The sequence below is a fragment of the Rhinolophus ferrumequinum genome, chromosome 2, assembly GCF_004115265.2.
Source record: "Rhinolophus ferrumequinum isolate MPI-CBG mRhiFer1 chromosome 2, mRhiFer1_v1.p, whole genome shotgun sequence".
In the NCBI taxonomy this organism is placed as follows: Eukaryota; Metazoa; Chordata; class Mammalia; order Chiroptera; family Rhinolophidae; genus Rhinolophus; species Rhinolophus ferrumequinum.
In genome coordinates, this window is record NC_046285.1 from 99,521,473 (window position 1) to 99,541,998 (window position 20,526).

General features: G+C 35.3%; 1 protein-coding gene across 6 annotated transcripts in view; it reads right to left on the reverse strand.

The window, feature by feature from the left end:
* Window positions 1-95: 95 nt before the first annotated feature.
* CRYZL1 (crystallin zeta like 1) overlaps window positions 96-20,526 on the reverse strand; it is a 31,719-nt gene continuing 11,288 nt past the window's right edge. The window contains exons 4-13 of one of the 6 annotated variants that reach the window (XM_033091793.1): window positions 20,042-20,114; window positions 17,048-17,092; window positions 15,396-15,464; window positions 9,484-9,617; window positions 8,147-8,258; window positions 5,550-5,648; window positions 4,372-4,493; window positions 3,425-3,530; window positions 1,192-1,237; window positions 96-684 (exon numbers count right to left, since the gene is read on the reverse strand). In XM_033091793.1, the coding sequence (XP_032947684.1) occupies window positions 585-684; window positions 1,192-1,237; window positions 3,425-3,530; window positions 4,372-4,493; window positions 5,550-5,648; window positions 8,147-8,258; window positions 9,484-9,617; window positions 15,396-15,464; window positions 17,048-17,092; window positions 20,042-20,114 (906 nt within the window). In that variant the 3' untranslated portion in view covers window positions 96-584. Of the gene's footprint in view, window positions 685-1,191; window positions 1,242-2,951; window positions 3,219-3,424; window positions 3,531-4,371; window positions 4,494-5,549; window positions 5,649-8,146; window positions 8,259-9,483; window positions 9,618-15,395; window positions 15,465-17,047; window positions 17,093-20,041; window positions 20,115-20,526 lie in introns of those variants that run through there. The other 5 variants (XM_033091811.1, XM_033091801.1, XM_033091832.1 and 2 more) reach the window with 5 other exon arrangements.

Here is a 20,526-nt window from a genome sequence, read left to right on the forward strand (position 1 = left end):
AGCCCTCCACGCAAACACTGCAGCTGCCACTGGCGAGTTACTCTGATGATCCTGTTTGATCCTGAGAAAACCCTGAGGTGAATATTTGAAAAACATTTTAAGTGTCTATGGGCTAGATCCTTTGAAACTTGAAAATATACTCAGAAGATTAAATTATGACAGCAAAGGTTTGTTAAGGAACGAAGGTGCTGAGAATGGAGTTGACACAAAAGTAACCTTATTTTGACATACCAAAAGACTTAACAGCTTTATCAATAGCGTGGCTTTTGCTGAAAGCAGTTTTCTTCATGGAAAAAAATTAATAACGGAGGAAAGTACATAAAAACAATAACGAAAAAGGCTTTCAGAATATTCCCTTTAGATGTTATAGAACTGTCTTGGCCGTTTGTACAGTAATTTTTCAAATACTTTCTAAATACTTCAAATAACTCTGAACATCTTGTCTCAGATAGCAGGAAATCATGCTTTAAACTGGAACAACTTGCTTTTTTATCTTCCTTGACTTTTCTGAACAATTTCCAAGGAAACTCTGGCTTCAAATACTGGAATGGATTCCTCCAACTGAGCTCTGAGAAAGAACAAAATTAAAATTGAACAACTTGCTTTTTTCTTCCTTGATTTTTCTGAACGACTTCCATAGAAACTTTTGCTTCATATAGTGGAATGGGTTCATCCAACTGAGGCCTGAGGAAGAATGAAATTATTAGTTGAGTAGAGGACATAGAATGGTAGGTAGCTGACAACTGCTAGAGTTCAACTGTATTACTTTAAATAATACAAAGTTGTCTATTAGTATTTCCAAAGTGGTTAAATTTTGAAGGCGAAAATATCTAATGTACTCCCTCTTTTTTGGTAAGCAGATCCAACTTTTAAAAAATGTACCTTTTTTTGTTCTCAAGCTATGGGTTACTTCAAGTTGCTTTGGGAGGGGTGATGAAAAGAAGCAAAGGGTGAGGTATGGTACAGAATGGAGTAAGGAAAACTCAGGAGCTACTTCTATCTTAGGGAATACTTACTGGTTTGTCACAAGATACCCTTTGAGAAATATTAAGGAACAGCTCTTTATCTAACCCAAATAATAAAATGCAGAGGTAATAGGTGTTCTGTGAAAGCTGAAACAAAAATAGAAATGCCTGCCTTATCTCCTTGAGAACAGAAAAATAAACAAGATCACTTGGTTACTTAGCGTACCTAAAAACACCAGTCGATAACTTCTCCATCACATCTTTTAAGATACGTAGCTGAAAGGATTGTTAAGGTGGCAATGTAAAAGATAAAAGGATTAAACAAAACCACTCAGAAGGTGCCAGACAGGCCACTTGTTTTTTCTTTATGTTTAGCAATCTCAGAAATTCAAAATTTAAGTTACAGAAATTCTGTAAGCTGTCAAATTTATTTCTAAAAAGGGGATATGGGGAACTGTGAGAGGTGGTAACATAATAGAGCCCAAACTTAGTAAGAGCAAGTGATGAAAGCAGCAAGCCTAATGCCTGTCCTAAGGAATGCCTAGTGTTGTCCCAAATGGGTGATAATGGGATGGTGTGAGGTTTTTTTCACTTTAGCACTACCTATGCTATTTTCAGTTAAAAACAATTTTAGCACATACCTCTCTTTAAGTGCACATTTATTAAATGGCTATAGACATAAAACTTTGTGTGCAGGAAAGTTAATAAACTGTGTGTGGTATGTCACCAAGAGAACCATAAAACTAAAATTTAAAAAAAAATCTAGTCATTAATTGAAATTAGAATTGAGAGCCTATGTAACTGCTAGTACTGGAGAATTATTTATGGCATATCATCTCACAATTGGAAGAACTCTGTTAAATCACAAGCAGCAACTGGCTCAATGTGTGAACTGACCGAGGGGGTTTGCACATGTGAGGGCGAAAGTCTTACTCAGGACTTTAGAAAATGTAAATTAGAAAATATGAACATAAGACATTTTAAATGTTTTTAAAAAGGACCTAACAAATACGGATTCACTTATTCATACTGTAAATTCTTTTTACTTTTGTTAATGAAATTGCCAACAGTATATTTAAGTGTGTGTGTGTTTATGATTTCTGAAAATTTAACATCATTTCATATAAACATGTCATCTTTCAACATGGTCCATGGGTTTGTCAACAGGTTAAGAACATCTTCTGGGGGGGCAGGGAGGGTGGTTGAGAGAATTAAGTTAAGCAACATAGGCAAAGCAGCCCAGCCTAGCTTCTGACATGTAAGATTCAAAACATGCTGTTACTTTTAAACAATTGTGTTCTGTCTTGCTAACATCCCATGGTATTCTTGATAATTACAATGATACTGGACATTTAAGTTGCTTTAAACTGAAATTTAAAACAAATTCTAGAAAGTTAAAAATTAATTTTATTTTCTAAATTTAATAGGAAAGTATTTAATCAGAAATACTTTAATCTCGTCCACTCACTACATTAAAGGGATTTTTCTGGTTTTTGAAGTGTACTCTTTAAAGCTCAACATACATAGTATACTAATGAAATACTATGTGAAGGCTCTGCATCAAGTCTATCATCGCTCCTGGAGGAGACTGGCCTTTATACATATCACTCCTATCTAACTACACATTTAACAAAAGTAAAAGTAAGACATTCAGTGGAGACAAGTGTAAGGTCATGCAAGTCTCTTTCTTCATGTACAAGTACACTCTATTATGTAATGAGAACTTATTTTTTTATCCAGTATGTTAAAAATTTTACCAATGGCAGCTGCCTTCAGAACAGCCATCTTAGAAATAAAAGTTTTATTTTTAAGTTGACCTTTTTCTGAAGTTTGGAGCTTTCTTAAAAAACTTTTCAGTACTTTTACCAAAACTGGAACGATTTGGCTTCCTTTACCAGATTTGTCTCTGAATGACTTCCATTAAAAAAAAAAAAAAATCAAACTCATCTTTATTTGATGAAGATTTCCTAGCAGTGATATTCTTAAAAATGCCCCACAAACTCTTTAATTTAGATAAAAGTTTTCTGAAAGGTTTTGCACAAGGGCACCATCGTAAGAGTATGAAAGCAGCTTCTCGAGGTGACGTGTCATTTCCAGAATGCCAGGTTAAAAACAAAACAAAATCTTCCATGTAACTTATGATTTAGCTCCCATTCAGAAACAAGCAAGACTGCCCGGGTGTGATTCCTGTCCTGGCACTTGCTAGCTGCGTCCTTGGGAATGTATTGATCTTTTCTGCTTTAGTTCCTTCACCTGTGAAACAGGGATAATAACAATACTTACACCTCATAGGGTGGTTTTAATGTTTAAATAAATTAATACCTACAAAGGAACGTTGTTTAGCATGCTTAATGAAAGTTCGCTGCTGTTGTTATTATTGCTATTATTAAAGGACTTAATGATGATGGTACAGGGTAAATTTCAAGCCAGACACCCGAGTCTGTAGAAAAAAAGGATATAAAGATATTTTCCTTGCTGTACATTTGACAAATTCCAAACTTCATCGTTCAGGAAAGCCACCGTTGCTCCCTTGAGGAAAAGGCAGTAGCTGTCAGGAGGATCCAACTTGGACAGAAAGCACAAAGACTGATCAGTTACTGAGTTTAACACCAGAAAGGTGACGGGAATCTTAAGCCAGGAAAACGTCTACACAAATTAAATAATAACCACATCACAAACAACACAGAAACTTTAGTAACAGTATGTGAGCCATGTTTTCTTTTGTATTTCATTGTCCAAAATGATGAAACAGCAAGGTCAGATTCAAGGCCCATGTAGAATCCTGGTGATGGAGCAGTAGAGAGAGAGAGAGAGAGAGAGAGAGAGAGAAAGAAAGAGAGAGAGACAGAGTGTGTGTGTGTGTGTGTGTGTGTGATTTCTGGCTGCTACTTACCAGTCATTTTCATGAGGCTGTTGGAAAATCAGTGAAGATTGGTGTATGAGAACTATGGTGTTTGCATATCAACCAAGATAAAAATACTTAATTTAAGAAATGTAACTTTGGGAGACAATGTGTATATACACAAATATAGTACATTCCAATTTGAATTAAGAAATTGTAGTAATTTTATATAAAACTATTTTGCTAAGTATATGTCAATAATGTTTGTTACTAAGAAAAAGATCCTATTTGAAATACTATTAAATTCAGAAGTCACTACTTCCAAACCACTAAATAAAACTTAAATGAACTTCTCTATTAGGCACCATTTCAACATTTTGGCCAACATGTAGCTAACAGTAAAAAAAAAAAAACCCCACAAAAAACAGCTATACCATACAGGGTATAATTTAGAATTTACAACAATTTAGCCACATCTTGCCTCAAAAGACTTAGGCATTATTCTTTGGTAATTACCCCCTTTTGGTAATAGTAATAGTAACGCTTTATTGTTTCTGATAATACCTGCAGTTTTTCTTCCGTTGTTACCCAATGGCCTCCGACACCAAGCAATGTGATGATATCATGTTTATGTGGTAGTAGTTGTAATTTTACATCTGGTTCATCACCTTTATTATATAATCTCACTTAGAGGGGAACAGTTGAGAGAGAGAAGAAATATATTTTATAGTCATCTGACAAAAATTTATTCTTCAAACAAGTTCTCTTTGTCCTTTAATGTAGGAAGAAGCATTTTTTCTCAGAAAAAGTTAACAATGTATTCAGACATCCTAAAATATATTTTGCATTAAAACTGGTCATAAACTTTACTCTAGATTTAATTATAAGTGTAATAACTAAAGATAAAGTCTATTTTTATTTGAAAACCAGGCAAGGTAATACAAGTAATACTAAGCCTGAGAGTTTTAATCATAACATCGGTAGGTCAATACTGTGGGAAAGGTTGACTTCTGATTAAGGAACTCATAGACTCAAGATAGTCACACTTTGACATAATTATTGATATGTCCACTTGAATAGTTAATGAAGTATACATTCGCTCCACTGAAAGATTTGTTAATTTTAAATCTTGAAAATAATGGTTAGAAAGAAACATATAATAGCCATATGTAGCTGTCTTCACCTATGATTCTCATGACAGAAAATAAATCTGAACAAAGTATAAATAGAATGCTTTTGCAGGCTTGTGAAACCTATCCTTTAGGTGATATGGCACTACCTAAGTGTGTACAAATTTAGAGTTAGGTATTTGTTAAACTACAAAAGTTCACGAAGGTGAAAAACTGAACAACATTCTGTGCGTTTTCCAAATAGAGACTACAGAAGTCAACCGTCCAATAGAGGGCCATAGGTAGCATAACCGATTGAATAAGCATCTGGCTGAGACTTGAATGAATGTGTATCATGTGGGAACCATTGAAGAGATGTCTGTAGATTCCTGTAGAGATGTTTAAACTCTAATGCTTATACTTTAAAAGGCAAGCATGTTCTCTCTTCCAGACAGTTTACAATGGAAATAAAATGAAGAAGCTCCAATTTAAACAGAAAAAAAACCCCCAAAAACTAAACATCAACTTAATAAATATGCTAAAAATTATTCCCTGGTTATGTATCTTTTTTTCTAAAATTCATCCATCACACTAAAAAAATTACGCAGACTATTAATTTAGTGAAGTACCCACCTCCGGCATCCAGGACAATATCTACTCCCAGGCCACCTGTTTCTTCTAAACAGCTTTCAGCAACATGGGCTTTCCCATTAGATAAATCGATCACTCGGGCTGCAAAGGACAGGAAGTCAGGCAATTGTACTGTTCTCTATGTGATCAACATAGACAAATCAGAGGAAAAGAAAAAGAAAAGCAAATAAATATCTATTCTCTGAAATGAATTAAGTGGTTCAAACAATTAGTGAATCCAAATTATACTTTTTCTCATCTAACCCAATATTGGTAAAGATCAGTTCACACGAAGGGGCTGGTATAGTCCAATAAAATAAAATATAAGCATTTGTGGATAACGTGTTCCAAGGCTGGTCTGTTGATAACAGAGGACTGTTCTCTATAGCTATAGAACAGGGGTGTCCAAACTGTGGCCCACGGGCCAACTGTGGCACGCAATCCATTGTTAATTGGCCCACAGCAAATTCCAAAAATATATTTAGTTTACTTAAATAAACCAGGTGAGGCAATACGTACTTCACCTCGAGTGAGTGGCCCGGATGTTTGTGTATTTTACCACATATGGCCCTTGGTGAAAATCGTTGAAAAAAGTTTGGACACCCCTGCTATAGAATATATTGCCAAGACTGAGAATCTCTCAACCATAGAGGTACACATATCAGTTGAAAGATTAAGCAATGTCTTAAGTATTTTCAGATTGAATAGAGTTTAGAGCTAAAAAGTATAAAATTATATTTGTGCAATATACTTCTCTATTAGAGGCTGTTTTATCCTTTTTCAATCATAAAAATCCCCTTCACTTGTGCCCCAAAACAAAGAAAAATCTTGAAGGAAAAAAAAAGCATTATTATTTTTAGCACAGTTAGTGAAAATTAAAGTAATTTTAACTGGTTGCTTTAATGTATTATATCAATAGAATAAGCCAATGAGACAATTAAAATAGAAGTCTCAGAATTCGCAAATGAAGACACATATATATTTCATTTTCGTATTTTTTTTTTTTAAAGATTTTATTGGGGAAGGGGAATAGGACTTTATTGGGGAACAGTGTATATTTCCAGGACTTTACTGGGGAACAGTGTGTTTTTTCCCAGGACCCATCAGCTCCAAGTCAAGTTGTTGTCCTTCAATCTAGTTGTGGAGGGCGCTGCCCACCATCCCTTGTGGGAATCGAACTGGCAACCCTGTTGCTCAGAGCTTGCGTTCTAACCAACTGAACTATCTGGCCTCCCCTCATTTTTGTATCTTTTAACGTCTCCTTAAAGAGAAACCCGCTAAGGGCTGGTCAGGTTTATGTTGTAGTCCAGTAGTGATTTATGATTGGGGGGGAAAGAGATGTGGGGTGGGGAGGACACAAGAGAAAGGGGACTAACCTGCAAAGGGCATGATTAAGTAATAAGAAAACTTTCCTTTCAACAATACCATTCATACTTTTGTTTTCTATTTTCAATTTCTTCTTTTTCCTTTTTTTCCCTACCTTAGCCCCTGCCTTAGCCATCCTTCCATGCCTTGGTTATCTCTGTCAGAAGCATAATTTAACAATGGAAATAATATGGACTTTAATGCTAGCCAGGCCTGGGTTCAAATCCCGTTCCAGCCCTTCTTTGAAATGTATCGTTGGACAAGCTAGTTAGATTCTCGGAGATGCTGTTTCTCAGTTAGGCAACCCAGGGCTGCTGAGGACTTAAAGAGATAACATCCATATTAAGACTCGATAAACATTACTTTCCTACCTTCCTCCTTTCAATTACACTCTGCTCATACTCTTTCCTCTTCACGTGTTAAACTCCAATGTTAATTCTGTAACTCCATGCTATTAAATTCCATTCCTATCTTTCTCTTCTCCTTTTTCATTTTTTCAATCTCTATTTTCTTTCTCCACTCCATATTTGTTGCTGTTCAGATACGTTCAGTCTTTTCAAGAGCTCTCTAGTCTTCACCATGCCCATTCATCATAACCTGTATCTGACCTGTGTTTCTGTGTAAGTAGCTCATCTCGCTTCCTAGTTATCACGGAAAATAGACAACTTTAGAGGTATATCACTGGGTACAACAGATTGAGAAACATACAAAGTAATGCAAAAATATATTGATGTATTGACCAAAACCGAAGAGGCATCAGGTATATCTAAATTGTTTCAAAGTTCAGGTAATTCGAACTTGGCTAAGTTGATAACAACGGGGCAAAGAAGAAAAACATTGAAAAATGAAGGTTTAAAAAAAACAAATAATTAGCAGATGACATGATACTATACATAGAGAACCCCCAGGAATCCCCCCAAATTATTAGAACTGATAAGTGAATTCAATAAAGTAGGATAGAAAATGAATATTCAGAAATCGGTTGCTTTTTTATACACCAATAATGAACTACCAGTAAGAGAAATTAAGAAAACAATCCCATTTACAACTGCATCAAAAACTTTAAATAAAAAACAAAATTAAAACTATCACTTAGGTAAACTTGGACTTAGCACAGATACTAAGTGCATTTTAAAAGTGACTGTCATGTGGGATTTTGTGCTTTGTTTTACGAGCATAATTTTTAAGATGTCCCTTCAAAATTTTTAAAGTCTGTGTTGAGTAATACTACCCACCTATAGAAGGCCTAAGTCTTTCCAGGTACTGCTTGTCTTCAAGGCTGCACGCTGTCGCAATCACTTTGGCTCCTCTATGGTGTGCTAACTGAATAGCTATCGTACCAAGTGCCTGTGTAGAAAAAAATACACAATAGGTTTATAGATATAGGGTGGAGGCCATATCTAATTTACTTGATAGGTTGTTTAACAAACTGTAACACTTTGGTGCTACTTTAGTATATTTTCAATTGTTATCTGATAGAAAAATAAAATATGGACAAGTTTAGTAGAATGGAACATTTGAGTGAGTTTCTTCTTCAGAACGGGTGGTGGGAAAGGTACACGTACCACATGCTCTCACCCAGTCTGACCAGAGCATATAATTTCAAGACTGGAGCGCTGCATTAAAAAATATGGCCTTGGAAAGAGAAAAACGGCCTTGCGGGCCTCGTCATCATTATGATCTAAGCTAATCATATGATCATACATATGTGAGTCCAGTGACCTCTGTTGGAACATCACAGCACTTCCAAAGCTCCGTCCTTTCTTTTGCTGACCTGTGGGTAAGTGCAGGGAGACACTACTACCCTGATATTGGACATCAGGCTAAGCCATTGCTAAAGACAGTTCTGCCTTTTTTCCGAAAAAATCAGGGGAAAAGCATTTTCATCAACAGCAAGATAGAAAATAAAATTATAAATTCATCCCAAATTTGTAACATTTTTAGATAATGATTTTATGTATTTGCTTTTAGTGTCAAACTACTTTTTTTTTTTTAATTTTAGTTTTTAAATTTATTGGGGTGACAATTGTTAGTAAAATTACATAGATTTCAGGTGTGCAATTCTGTATCACATCATCCATAAATTACACTGTGTGTTCACCACCCAGAGTCAGTTCCCCTTCCATCACCATATATTTGATCCCCCTCAAACTACTTTTTTGATGATACATGTAAGCTGTTTAAATTAGGACATTTTTGATCCTGTGTGATCCACCTATAAATGCAACACTTTATCACGGAAAGTGTAAATGTGTGGGACATGATAAAAAATTGGTAGGGAGTTCTAGGGTATGGCTTCAAAGGCTTCATGAGCTATTTCAGACGTTGTGTAAAGAGGCATGAAAAAAAATTGCTTGTTTATTTTTTTAAGGTACTAGCAGATTCAAAGTAAGAATAAACACTAAGTCTTTTATCTCCTATTGATAAAAGTCGCTTATTTTAACAAACTGGGACTTTGGTCAAAATATTAGCGAATGAACTATTGGCAAAGAATTACATTAGCAAAAGGGTGGCCCATTCCCTAAGTTTACTGTGTTTTGGTCTATTTCTGAAGAAAACTATTAGCACCTACACTTGCTCCATCCATTATCAGCACTGATTTTCCTGGAGAGAGATGAGAAAGATAATGCAGAGCTGTGTAGGCTCGTACTCCATCCCGAATGGTTCCAGCAGCTTCTGTCCATGTGACTTTTTCTGGCTTGTGAACTATCACATAGAACAAGAGAAAACAATCCGTTAGCAAGTCCTGTCAGTGTCGCCATCTGGAGCTACTTCTCTCCATCACCACTCCCACCACGGTCCTGGTCGCAGCCTCTACTCTCATTGTCTCTCACCTACAGTGTGGTTTCCCTGCTTCCACACTGCCTCATGCATAATCCACTCACCCCAGCAGCCTTGTCTCTCCCACCAGAGGTCACCACCATTCTTTTTGGCTTTTTTTAATTGAGATAAAATTGATATCAGAGGTCACCACCATTCTAACTTAATTTCTTAGTTGCCTTCATCGTTCATCACCAAATATCCTAAACAATATAATTTAGTTTTGCCTGTTTTTGAACTTTATCTAAATGGAATCATACTCATATGCATTCTTTCCTGTCTTGCTTTTTTATGCTCAACATTTAAGATATATCCTTTTTTATACATGTGGCTGTAGTGCTGTCATTTTTGTTGTTTTATGTCACGCCACTATGTGAAAACACCTTTATTTGGTCATCCATTCTTCAGCTGAGGAACATTTGTGTGGTTTCCAGTTTTCTGCAGTTATAAACGGTGTTGCTAAGCATCCTCTTGTAGACAAGATAGTGTTACACTGGTGCACAAGTTTTCTCCAGGATATTGGCTTAGGAATGGAAATCTGAGGTCCCCGGGGTGTATTATTACCTCCACTTCACCATGCATTTCCAAAGTGGCTGTATAACTTTTTTCTCCTGCAGCAGTACATTAGAGCTCTTGCTGCTGCCAATACCCTGTCAACCCTTGGCATTATTCTACATTTTTACCAATCATGTGGGTATGTAATGGTTTCTTACTGTGATTTTAATTTGCTTTCCCCTCACTACTGATGAAGTTGAGCATCGTTCCATGTTTGTTGGCCAGGCAGAATTCCTTTCGTGAAGTGAGTGTTCAAGTATTTTATCAATTTTTCTATTGTCTTTTTCTTATTCATTATAGAATTTTTAATATATTCTAAATGAGTCACTTGCTTATGTGTTATAAATATTATTTTCAATTTTATGGTTTCTTTTCAATCTCTTCAACAGTATCGCTGAAAAACAGAACCATCAGAATGATCTTTCAAAAACATAAACAACATCTTAACACTTTTATGCTTAAAATTTATCAACGGCTTTCCGCTGCATTTGGAACAAAATGCAAACTCCTAATATACTTGTAGTTTAAAGATCTCTATTGATCTGACCATCAAGTGGCTCCTTATAATATTTAATTATTCAATTTTAGTTTTTATGTTGTATACTGATTGTGATCTTTTCACAGTATAAACAATCCTCACTTTACCTAAAGTCAATTTTATAACACTCTTCATAGTCTTTACCAGTGTTTTCAAATAACTTTCCTCTAAAGACAATGCTCGGGTGTTGCAGCACCAGTCAGCATTTACCTTTACGATCTAACTAGTGCCACCTAGTGGGGAAGTGGAGCATCCACACATATGTATTGAAAATGTTATGATCAAGGCATTAAAATAGTAAAACATACTAAGCGGGGTAATTACAGTCATGAGCAGCATAATGACGTTTGTCAACAACGGATCACAAATAATCCCATAAGATTATAATGGAGCTGAAAAATTCCTATTGCTTAGTGAGTGACCTTGTAGCCATCCTAAAGTCTTACAAAACGCATTACTCACCTGTTTGTGGTGCTGCTGGTGTAAACAAACCTACTGCACTGCCAGTGACATAAAAGTATAGCATATACAATAATGTACAGTACACAATATTGAATCATGATAATAAAAAACTGTTACTGGTTTATGTATTTATTATACTCTTTATTATTTTAGAGTGTCCTCTTGCTACTTATAAAGAAAAGTTCGCTCTAAAATAGTATGCTGTTAACGCGAGCTGCAGCCTCAGACATCTTGTGTTTACCACCTCTTGACTGCATCACTTTCTCTTGTGCTTGATTTAATCTCATGTTGTTTTGTACAGTAATTGGCTGTACAGGCTTATAACCTACGAGCAATAGACTGTACTGTATGGCCTACGTGTGCAGTAGGCTATGCCACTAGGTTTGTGTAAGTGCACTCTATGATGTTCACACAAAAACAAAATTGCCTAACACATTTCTCAGAACGTATCCCCATCATTAAGTGACGTATGACAGTAATTAATTAGTCTGAGGTCATATAGCTAATAAGTTTGAATGTCTGACTCTAAAGCACATCTACTCTATTTGGGCAGGCTTAGTTTACCCACAATTTATTTAGAGTGTTTTGGGAACATGTTCCATCATAAGAACTGGGACTACCTACATTTTTATTTAAAAAAAATCAAACAAGCGTTTTTTTTTTATAAGAACTAATGAAATAAGTAAAAGAGAGCCACGTATGGATCAATAATAACAGTGTGTAAGAATCCAATAATCATCATTTTAGTTCATCTACCTTAGGTCCAAAGGAATAATGCTGAAAATGTGTGCTAAAGTTTGAATGAAACATAAAATTACTTTTATGTTTGACAGAATGCCTTGAGAACTGAAAGCACAAAAGAACTGGAAGAATTATGCAATTTTTAACTCTATCCTAATGTTCTGCAATTAAGGATAGAGTCTTACTGATCAATAAGACAGTTTTGGGGGGAGTTGTTTGGAACCCAGTTCTTTGGTTTTAGGGAAAGAACAGACTTCTCTGAAGGTGACTGAGTGCTGACCTTTCATTAAAACAACAACAAAAAAATCACCAAAGAATTAATACGAACTAAAATTAGAGTTGTAGTAAACTGAATATTTCCTCCTGCAAATCTTTAGGAAACATACTGAAATTATTTCCTTTTCCACAAAATGTTGGCACTGCAATAGAGCTTAGAGCTTATCTAGTTTGGCAACCTTGTTTATAGACATAGTAAATGTATCCAGGATCTTGCCTAAAGGTCATCTACAATTAGTGGTGGTTCTTAAAGTATTTTCTTTAAACGATACAGACATTTTTACTATGTTTTCTTTCTCAAGGAATATCTGAAATTGTTTGCTCTATACGTTGGTGGAGTTTTAGACTATAATCCTCCTGATCTGAGGGAAAATAAAAGGTCATTGTGTGGTTTGCTTGTCCTAGCTTAAGCTTTATAGCTGGGAAACTTTTGGTGTTCTAATTTTCTTTTCTCTTTCTGGTCCATTTTATAATTCTCCAGTTTTCAACAATACCTACAGGAAGGGGCCTTTTTTGTTTCTTTTTTCAATATGTAAGCTTCTGTAACAATTTAGTTTAGAGGACTTAGCCAAAAGTCAAGCTTGGGAATCCAAATTAAAGGTTTTAGTTGACTCCATATTTACAAGGTTCTCAAAAGAACATGGGCAACACGGGCCCAAGGAAATTCTGGGGTCAAAGTCTGTAGTTTCCCATAAAGGAACCAGGGGTGGACTTCCATTTTCAAAGAGCCTACTATCAAAATAGCTATGGATCAGAGACTTTCACTGCTTGGTATTTGAAAGTGAACTTTACTTTCAATGGAAGGCATATTCTAACCTTAAAACACATATAAATAAGCACAGTCCTCAGATTTCTGGAAAACTACCTTTTGAAATTAATTTTTAATAAAATAATATGGTATTACTTGGAAATGTTAGACATAGTAAATGTCATTAATTTAAACATGGGTTATTTGAAATTTATAATATTAGAAATGAAATGACAAAATCAGCTATCTAATTTTAGCATTTGCTTTCCCAGTTCAAGTTACTATATGGACAAAAAAGTATAAATTTACTATTTTTAATAGTCCAAAATCCAAATTGGCCATCTGACCCCCAAAGTCTGATTAGGGATTGTATCATTTAAGAAAAGACTTTGGAAAAATTTTAATGAAATACTTCAAGAACACAAAAGAGTATACGTTGACTTATCCATAAAGTACAAGAATAACATGAATCCTAGCATAAGAAACAGCTGATTGGCAGAACCGCCTGAGTCCTGGGGTCCACTCTGACCACATCCTCCTTCTTTGCCCACGAAGGTGACGTCCAGCTGATTTTTTTTCCCCCCGGTTTGTTTATTTTCTCATGCATACATTCTTATAAGGGCCAGGTAGACATATAAGACATCAGGGGTTTTTATTAAAGGAAATTTGAGATATTCTTAAAATAATTAGTCACCCTGGAAATGTCAGGTTTTGTTGGAAACGTTAGTAACACAAACCTGATTTGAAGCTATAGACTTTGTCTTGTTTTTATGAGTTTTATTTAGTAACTGTCACAGATCTGGTAGCGTCCAGTAACCTATCTTCCTCTCACCCCAGTTATATTTGGAATTGAGATGAAATATACTAGAGCTGTTTAAGTATTCTAGACTATACTTTATATTTAAGTATTCTCTAATTTATGAACTGAGTTGTATTCTAAAAGTTAATTTGTGAGTTAGCTATCTAATTTCACTATAGAAATAATGTACATAGGGTTTTTTATCTTTGCTCTCAAAGTATAATTAATTCACAAAGACTAGCTTTTTTATTTTTAAAACAATTTCAAGATGTTATGCAGTTTTACTCCTGTGTATTTTAGTGTTCACCTTTAAATAATAGGGACATTTTCTGATATAACTATAACAGTATTTTCATAGATGACAAAATTATCAGTAATTTCTTAGTGTCATCTAATACCCAATCCATGTTCAGGTTTCTTTCTCTCGAAAAATCTCCACCTTATTTTTCATCCCTACATTTTCTTTATATCCTTAAGTAACATGTTTAACTTTGTATGTTTTTGAACTTTATAGAAACAAATGGTTTATACCGTTTGTATTCTTGTTTTCTTCACTCGATACAGTTTGCGAGATTCATCCATCTTGATATGTTTGGGTGTTATTTATTTATTTTCACTGCTGATTTGAATTACCATCTAGGAATATCTTTAGTTATCCATTTTCCCGGTGATGAACATATGGGCTGTTTCCATTTTTATTTTACAATTACAAACTGTGCTATCATGAACTCTTGTGCATATCTATGGGTGCACATCAAGTTTCTGTGAGATATAAAACTACCAATAGGATTATTAGGTCTGAGTATATATCGTTCCCTTTATTAGACAATGCTAAATTATTTCCCAATGCATTTGTACCAATTCACACTCCTGGTGCAGGAAAAGTCCCACTGCTCCACATCCTTCCTGACCCTAGAAATGGTTTAACTTTATAACTCAGTCAAGGTTGTGGGTGCACAACGGCATCTCGAAGAGGTTTTAATTTGCTTCTCCCTGAGTACTGAGGAGATGCAGCATTTTTTCACTATGGTTTCATGAAGTGTATTTATATTTATTTTAATTTAAATATTCAAGAAGTAAATTACTATAAGAAAAATAAAAAATTAACATTTCAGTTAAACTGAATACTTGTCAAAAGATATTAGTAATAGAAAGCAAACACAAGTGTTCTTGATTCTTTCCTGTATCAGACTCTACATTTAGATTTTTCAATTAAAAAAATTTTCAATTAACATTTCCAATTTCAATGAATAACCAAGAGTAAGAAGTAAAAATATTCTGATTAGGAATAGCTCAGAGCCAAGGGAGAAACTGCTTTCCAAACCTCTTACCATGAGCAGTATAAACGAAACTTAAAGTTCTATATACTGCTCAGTATGAATATGAATTTTATGATGCTACATTAAAAGCCGAGGTACTCACATGACCAGCCAACACTTATTTCCAATGTACACTCAAGGTAGATACAAAGACATCAAAATGTCACTACAACCACACAGCAGTGAAGTAGACTTATATGAGCTCCAAGACTGAGCCGCCACATACCCAAGTAATGCTCATGTACTCTAACAACTTCACAAAGTCCAGGGTCTTCAGAATCCAGGGGTAAAATTCCTGAAAATGAAAACAAGAAACTTAAGGGAAACTATCCCCAAATGAATAAATCCATTCCTAATGAGATGATGGGAAGAACCAGTCTAAATTTTGTTCAGTGGAATTTTGAGGAAGATTCCAATAATTACTAGTGTAGGAAAGGGAAAGACTTCAGTAATATGAAAGGGAAGTGGATATTTCATTTTATGACACAAACATTATATCATCTGTACTACCTTTTTCTTTCCTTTCCTCCCTTTTCTTTCACCTCTGAGTGAAGGTAAAGACGATGGCCAATGTGAAGAGCCAACCAGAGTCTAGGGGGCACCTAAGTTCCTCATTAAAACTGTGCCCTTTGTATATCTGAAACTAATAATAAAATAAAATAAAATAAAAATAACTTGAAAAGGAGAAAAACAATACAAAACTGTCCTTGGTGCACAGCTACCTTCCCACAGTTTGGTTCTATAAGATGCCTCAGTATGCTTCCAGTAAAATCCCACTTTCTCCTAAGCTAGTCTGATTTCATTTTTGGTCTTTTACAAAAAAAATCTTGAGTAATACAGTGTCACTGACTTCTTGGCCAGATAAATAAAATAAGAAAGACAGAAATAATAAATTCTTCAAGAAAATACACGAGTCAAAGGCAATATTGTAGGAGGCTAACAAAAGCATTCCTACAAATCTATCTTTTCTTAAAATTTTAAAATTTTTATTAAATTTATTGGGGTGGCATTGGTTAAATTACATAGGTGTCAAGTACAATTGTATAATACATCGTCTATAATACATCGTCTATATATTGTATTGTGTGCTTACCTCCCAGAGTCAGTTCTCCTTCCATCACTGTACTCGTATACTTGACCCCGTTTTCCCTTTTCTACCACTGTCACCTCCCTTACCCTCTGGTAACCACTGTAAACTGTTGTCTGTATCTGAGTTTTTGTCCTACAAATCTATTCTTAACAGCTTCAAGCATGCCATCAAGTTAAACAATTTCTAAGTTTATATGAATATTTTCCATAGAGAAATGGTCATTTCAAAGACTACTACTACTAAAGTTATACTTCATATGTTTGTGTGACTGTCTAGGATACAAGTATAAATATATGTATTTGCAAAATAGTATTAACTGTGGATTAATTAAAAACAACAACCAGGAAATGAAATGTTTCTAGTTTTATAAGAGCAGTGAGAAAGAAGTCCTGTAAAATTCAAGTTGATGTGGAGAGGGGTGCTTCTACATCGTATAGCCTAGTCAGTCAGCAGTCTTCAAGCAGATGACCTATGACTTTTCTCTAGACTTCAGTCTAGCCATAAACAGTGGCCCTGTCAGGAAAGGGCTGAACCAAGCATAGTGACAACTATGGTCATCCTTTTCATCACTAATATTATTCCATAGCCACATATTGAAAAGTTTTAAATGTTCTGCTATTGATATCAAACTCCCAATTCCTTTCATCAATGAACATGTGAGAGCAAATTTCAAAAATCAGGAACGTACTTGTATATGAAGCAAGGTCACAATAAACATTAATAATTGTACAGAAAAAAGAAGAGATGACAGTAAAATAGATGAAATAGAACTGGGAATGATAACTTACCGACTACTTCATCATCTGGTTGAAAGAATGATACCTTGCTTCCAACTAAAGAATGAAGGAAATTCATAATTAGTATTGAGGTTATTAAATATAATTCTTATTTAACTATTAAAGTAAATAAAAGGATCCATGGGTTCCTAAAAAGCCAAGAACTGAGAGAAAAGGCCAGAACTTCTAGGACATTTTGATGGTCTATAAGGACTACTGGATAGAACACTTCAAATGTGGATTCTCTACAAAATTTTCTACAAAATCTGGGCCACGTGGCTTTTGGCACCACAGAGAAAAATGTCCCTCAATTTAGCTAAGGATGAAGGACAACAATCCACACCATGGCTCCTACGATGATTATGTTGCTTTCCACCCCTCATGTGGTTAGCCTGATTTTCTATCATTATTTTAGTTGCAGAATCTCAGACACACAACAGGATATTCTGGTAAGAGTCACATATAAAATTACTTTGATTTGGGATTATGGAAATAAATTTAGACTGGTGCCAAGAAATTTTTTGGAACTATACTGAGATGAGACAGTTACATTTTCTCCGCACATGTAGAGAAAAAGCCTCCATCATCAGTCAATTTTTTAGAATATTTTTGTTCAAATAGTTACAAGAGGAAGAAGGGGGAACCAAACGTCACTGACTGTCTACTTATGTCCAGCATGTTAGTGTGCTACCACATTTAATCTTCCTGGTATACATGAGGTAGGCATTATTATTCCTATTTAACAGACAAGGAAACTGAGGTGAAGCAGTAAAGATGGAAGCCTGAAATCTAGAAGAGGACTCTTTGGCTGGCTCTGTCATCAAAATGGCCCCAGAACTCATTTTTGGTACTCAACAAGGACCTCTAAGTCTGATATTCCTATTTTCAAGGCCTCCTTTTACAGTTTGTTCTTTGGATCCCTCCTGTGCCATCATCTTCCAATAACTTTGACTTCTGATCCATTGTACTTTTATCTTTTCCTTTTCCTACTCATTCTCCTCCTCCTGGGATCACTCTGATACTTTTTTCTTGGCTTCCTTCACACTCCTTTGGATTGTCCCTAGAATAGTGACATTCCCAAGGGTTCTGTGCTATGCATATGTCTCTCCTCCATTATCCCCTCCCTGGGTGAGTTCATCCACTCTGTTATATTTAAAATACAACCTACATACTGACAACTCTCAAATATATACACGTCCAGCATAGGTCTCTCACCTTTGAGCTTAAACTCACATAAACTGCTTACTACACATCTCCAGTGGGATATCACTTAGGTACCCTAAACTCAACAATCATAAATCTAAACTCACCACCTTCCTCCAAATCAAATCCTCTCCCCCTGTTAATTGGTGGCACCAATTCCTATATTACCAGAATCCTGTAAGTCATTCCTGGCTCTTACCTGTTTTTAACTCCCCTGTTCCAGTCAATTATTAAGCCCTGCTGACTTGACTTCCTCAGTATTTCTTGAATCTGTCCCTGTTCACCTTCGCCACCACAGCCTAGGTTATGGACTCTGTTGTCTCCTGCCTATTGGTCTACACTCCATCCAGTCCTCTTCCCTACAGCCTGGTTTGCCCCACATCTATCCTTCATGTGGCTACTCTAATAATCTCCCTTAAAACCCAAGCTGACATTTGAGGCTTATCCATGGGTCTGGCCCTTCGCCACCCTCCTGTCTCATTTTTTAGGGGGAAGGAATCAGTACTCATAGCATCATTAAAATATCTTGTTCACTATCTTTTATTCTTCTGTGTTTGAAGGAGGATTTTCTTGACAAAACGCTTCTCTGTGCCAAGTACCTTCCTTACCTCCAAGGCCTGCCAAGAAGCTTATTTTGCTCTAGCAACACCAAACTCTGTCATTCTTACTACATACATCACATTTTTGTTACTTGCTTCTCTGCCTTTGCTCATGATATCCTTGCTGCTGGGTGATTCTCCTCCTGCCTGCCCCTTACTTTCTAGCTAATTTACTCCAATAAGCCTTTCCTGTTTCTTCTGGCTGAGTTGGGCATCTGTCCTCAGAGCTTTTATAATAATCCACTCATATGTGTGTATCTGTTTCTCCCCTAGATTGTAAATACTTTGAAGGCAGGGACTTTTTCTTATTTATCTTCATATACCAAGCACTTAGCAAGTGCTCATTAAATATGGAATAAATAAATTACGCATCTTCTGGCTACTATAATTCTTTTTTTTAATTTTTAAAAATTTTCCTACAGTGTGAGCAGAAGAAAGGAGAGGGAACAAAATTATGATTTAGCTGTCTTAGAGCATTACATTGAGAAACAGTATCAAATATATTATGGGCTACAATTAGTCTAACCTATTATATTACACGCTCATTCATTCATTCATTCATTCATTCATTCACATATGCAGGAAGAGCAGATACTGACTGATCATGAACTACCCATTAGCAGTGCATATGAACAGCAGGTCTATTTAGAAACAAATGATTTCAAGTACTCAGGTGCACTGCCCTGCACGTTCAGACCGTCATTTACTAAATAAAACTTAAAATTTTTTTTTTATTTAAGGCAATCATAAAATCTTACTGGTTATTTCTCCCTAGAACCCATTTTTAGATGAGCAAACTGCTTAACTTTTAAACGCTCAATTTTAGGCAAACTTTAAAATATAATGTGAATTTAATGTGATTACCATATAAATTTTGGCCCAAAGCCAACTCATTCAAGTAATTTATGCTAGTTTGTAAACATCATAACAAGGATAACACTAGTCATTCTATTCAATATGATTACTCACAGATTTAAACACAGAATTCCTAAATATTTACTAAAGTGTAACAAGCTCTTTAATTATAAAACACCAATTAAGTTCTATTTTTCTTTTTAATTTAAAAAAGGAAAACATTTCTGTATAATTAAATTTTATATTTAAAGAAGTGTGTATGATTTTATGTGCCAGTAAACCAATTAGCTACCATGTAATTTCTTGTACTTTAGAAAATAAATTTAGATATTTACATCTGTAAACTTACCATCTAACACAATTCCAGCAATTTCTCTCCCAACAGGAAAGAAATCCTTCTCCATCTTCATTTCTGCAAGAAGCTAAATCATGACAAAGGCTGTTTATTGTCAAGAATAAATCCTGGCTTATTCTTGTACAGGAGGAAAGCAAGAGCAAAAAAATCAAACCACAGATAAAGCAAACATGATTCAATTTTTGGAATCAAGACAAAGCAAATCACTTCACAAAATAGGTTTCTCTACCGAGAGTTTGCTGAGGAATTAATTGATATGTACGATTTAGGTACGAGTATTATTATTCAAATCACCATTAACATACTTTAACATTCTCACTCTGACAAGCACGAAGAGAAATTATGGCCCAAATTTACCAGTCACCCCATTTGGGTGGGTTGAGGCGAGTTTGGAGAGGACACTGCTGAATACGGGGCATATGTACAAAAAGGTCTCAATTCCCACACCCTTTAAAATCACCCCGTTTCTCACAAGTCTT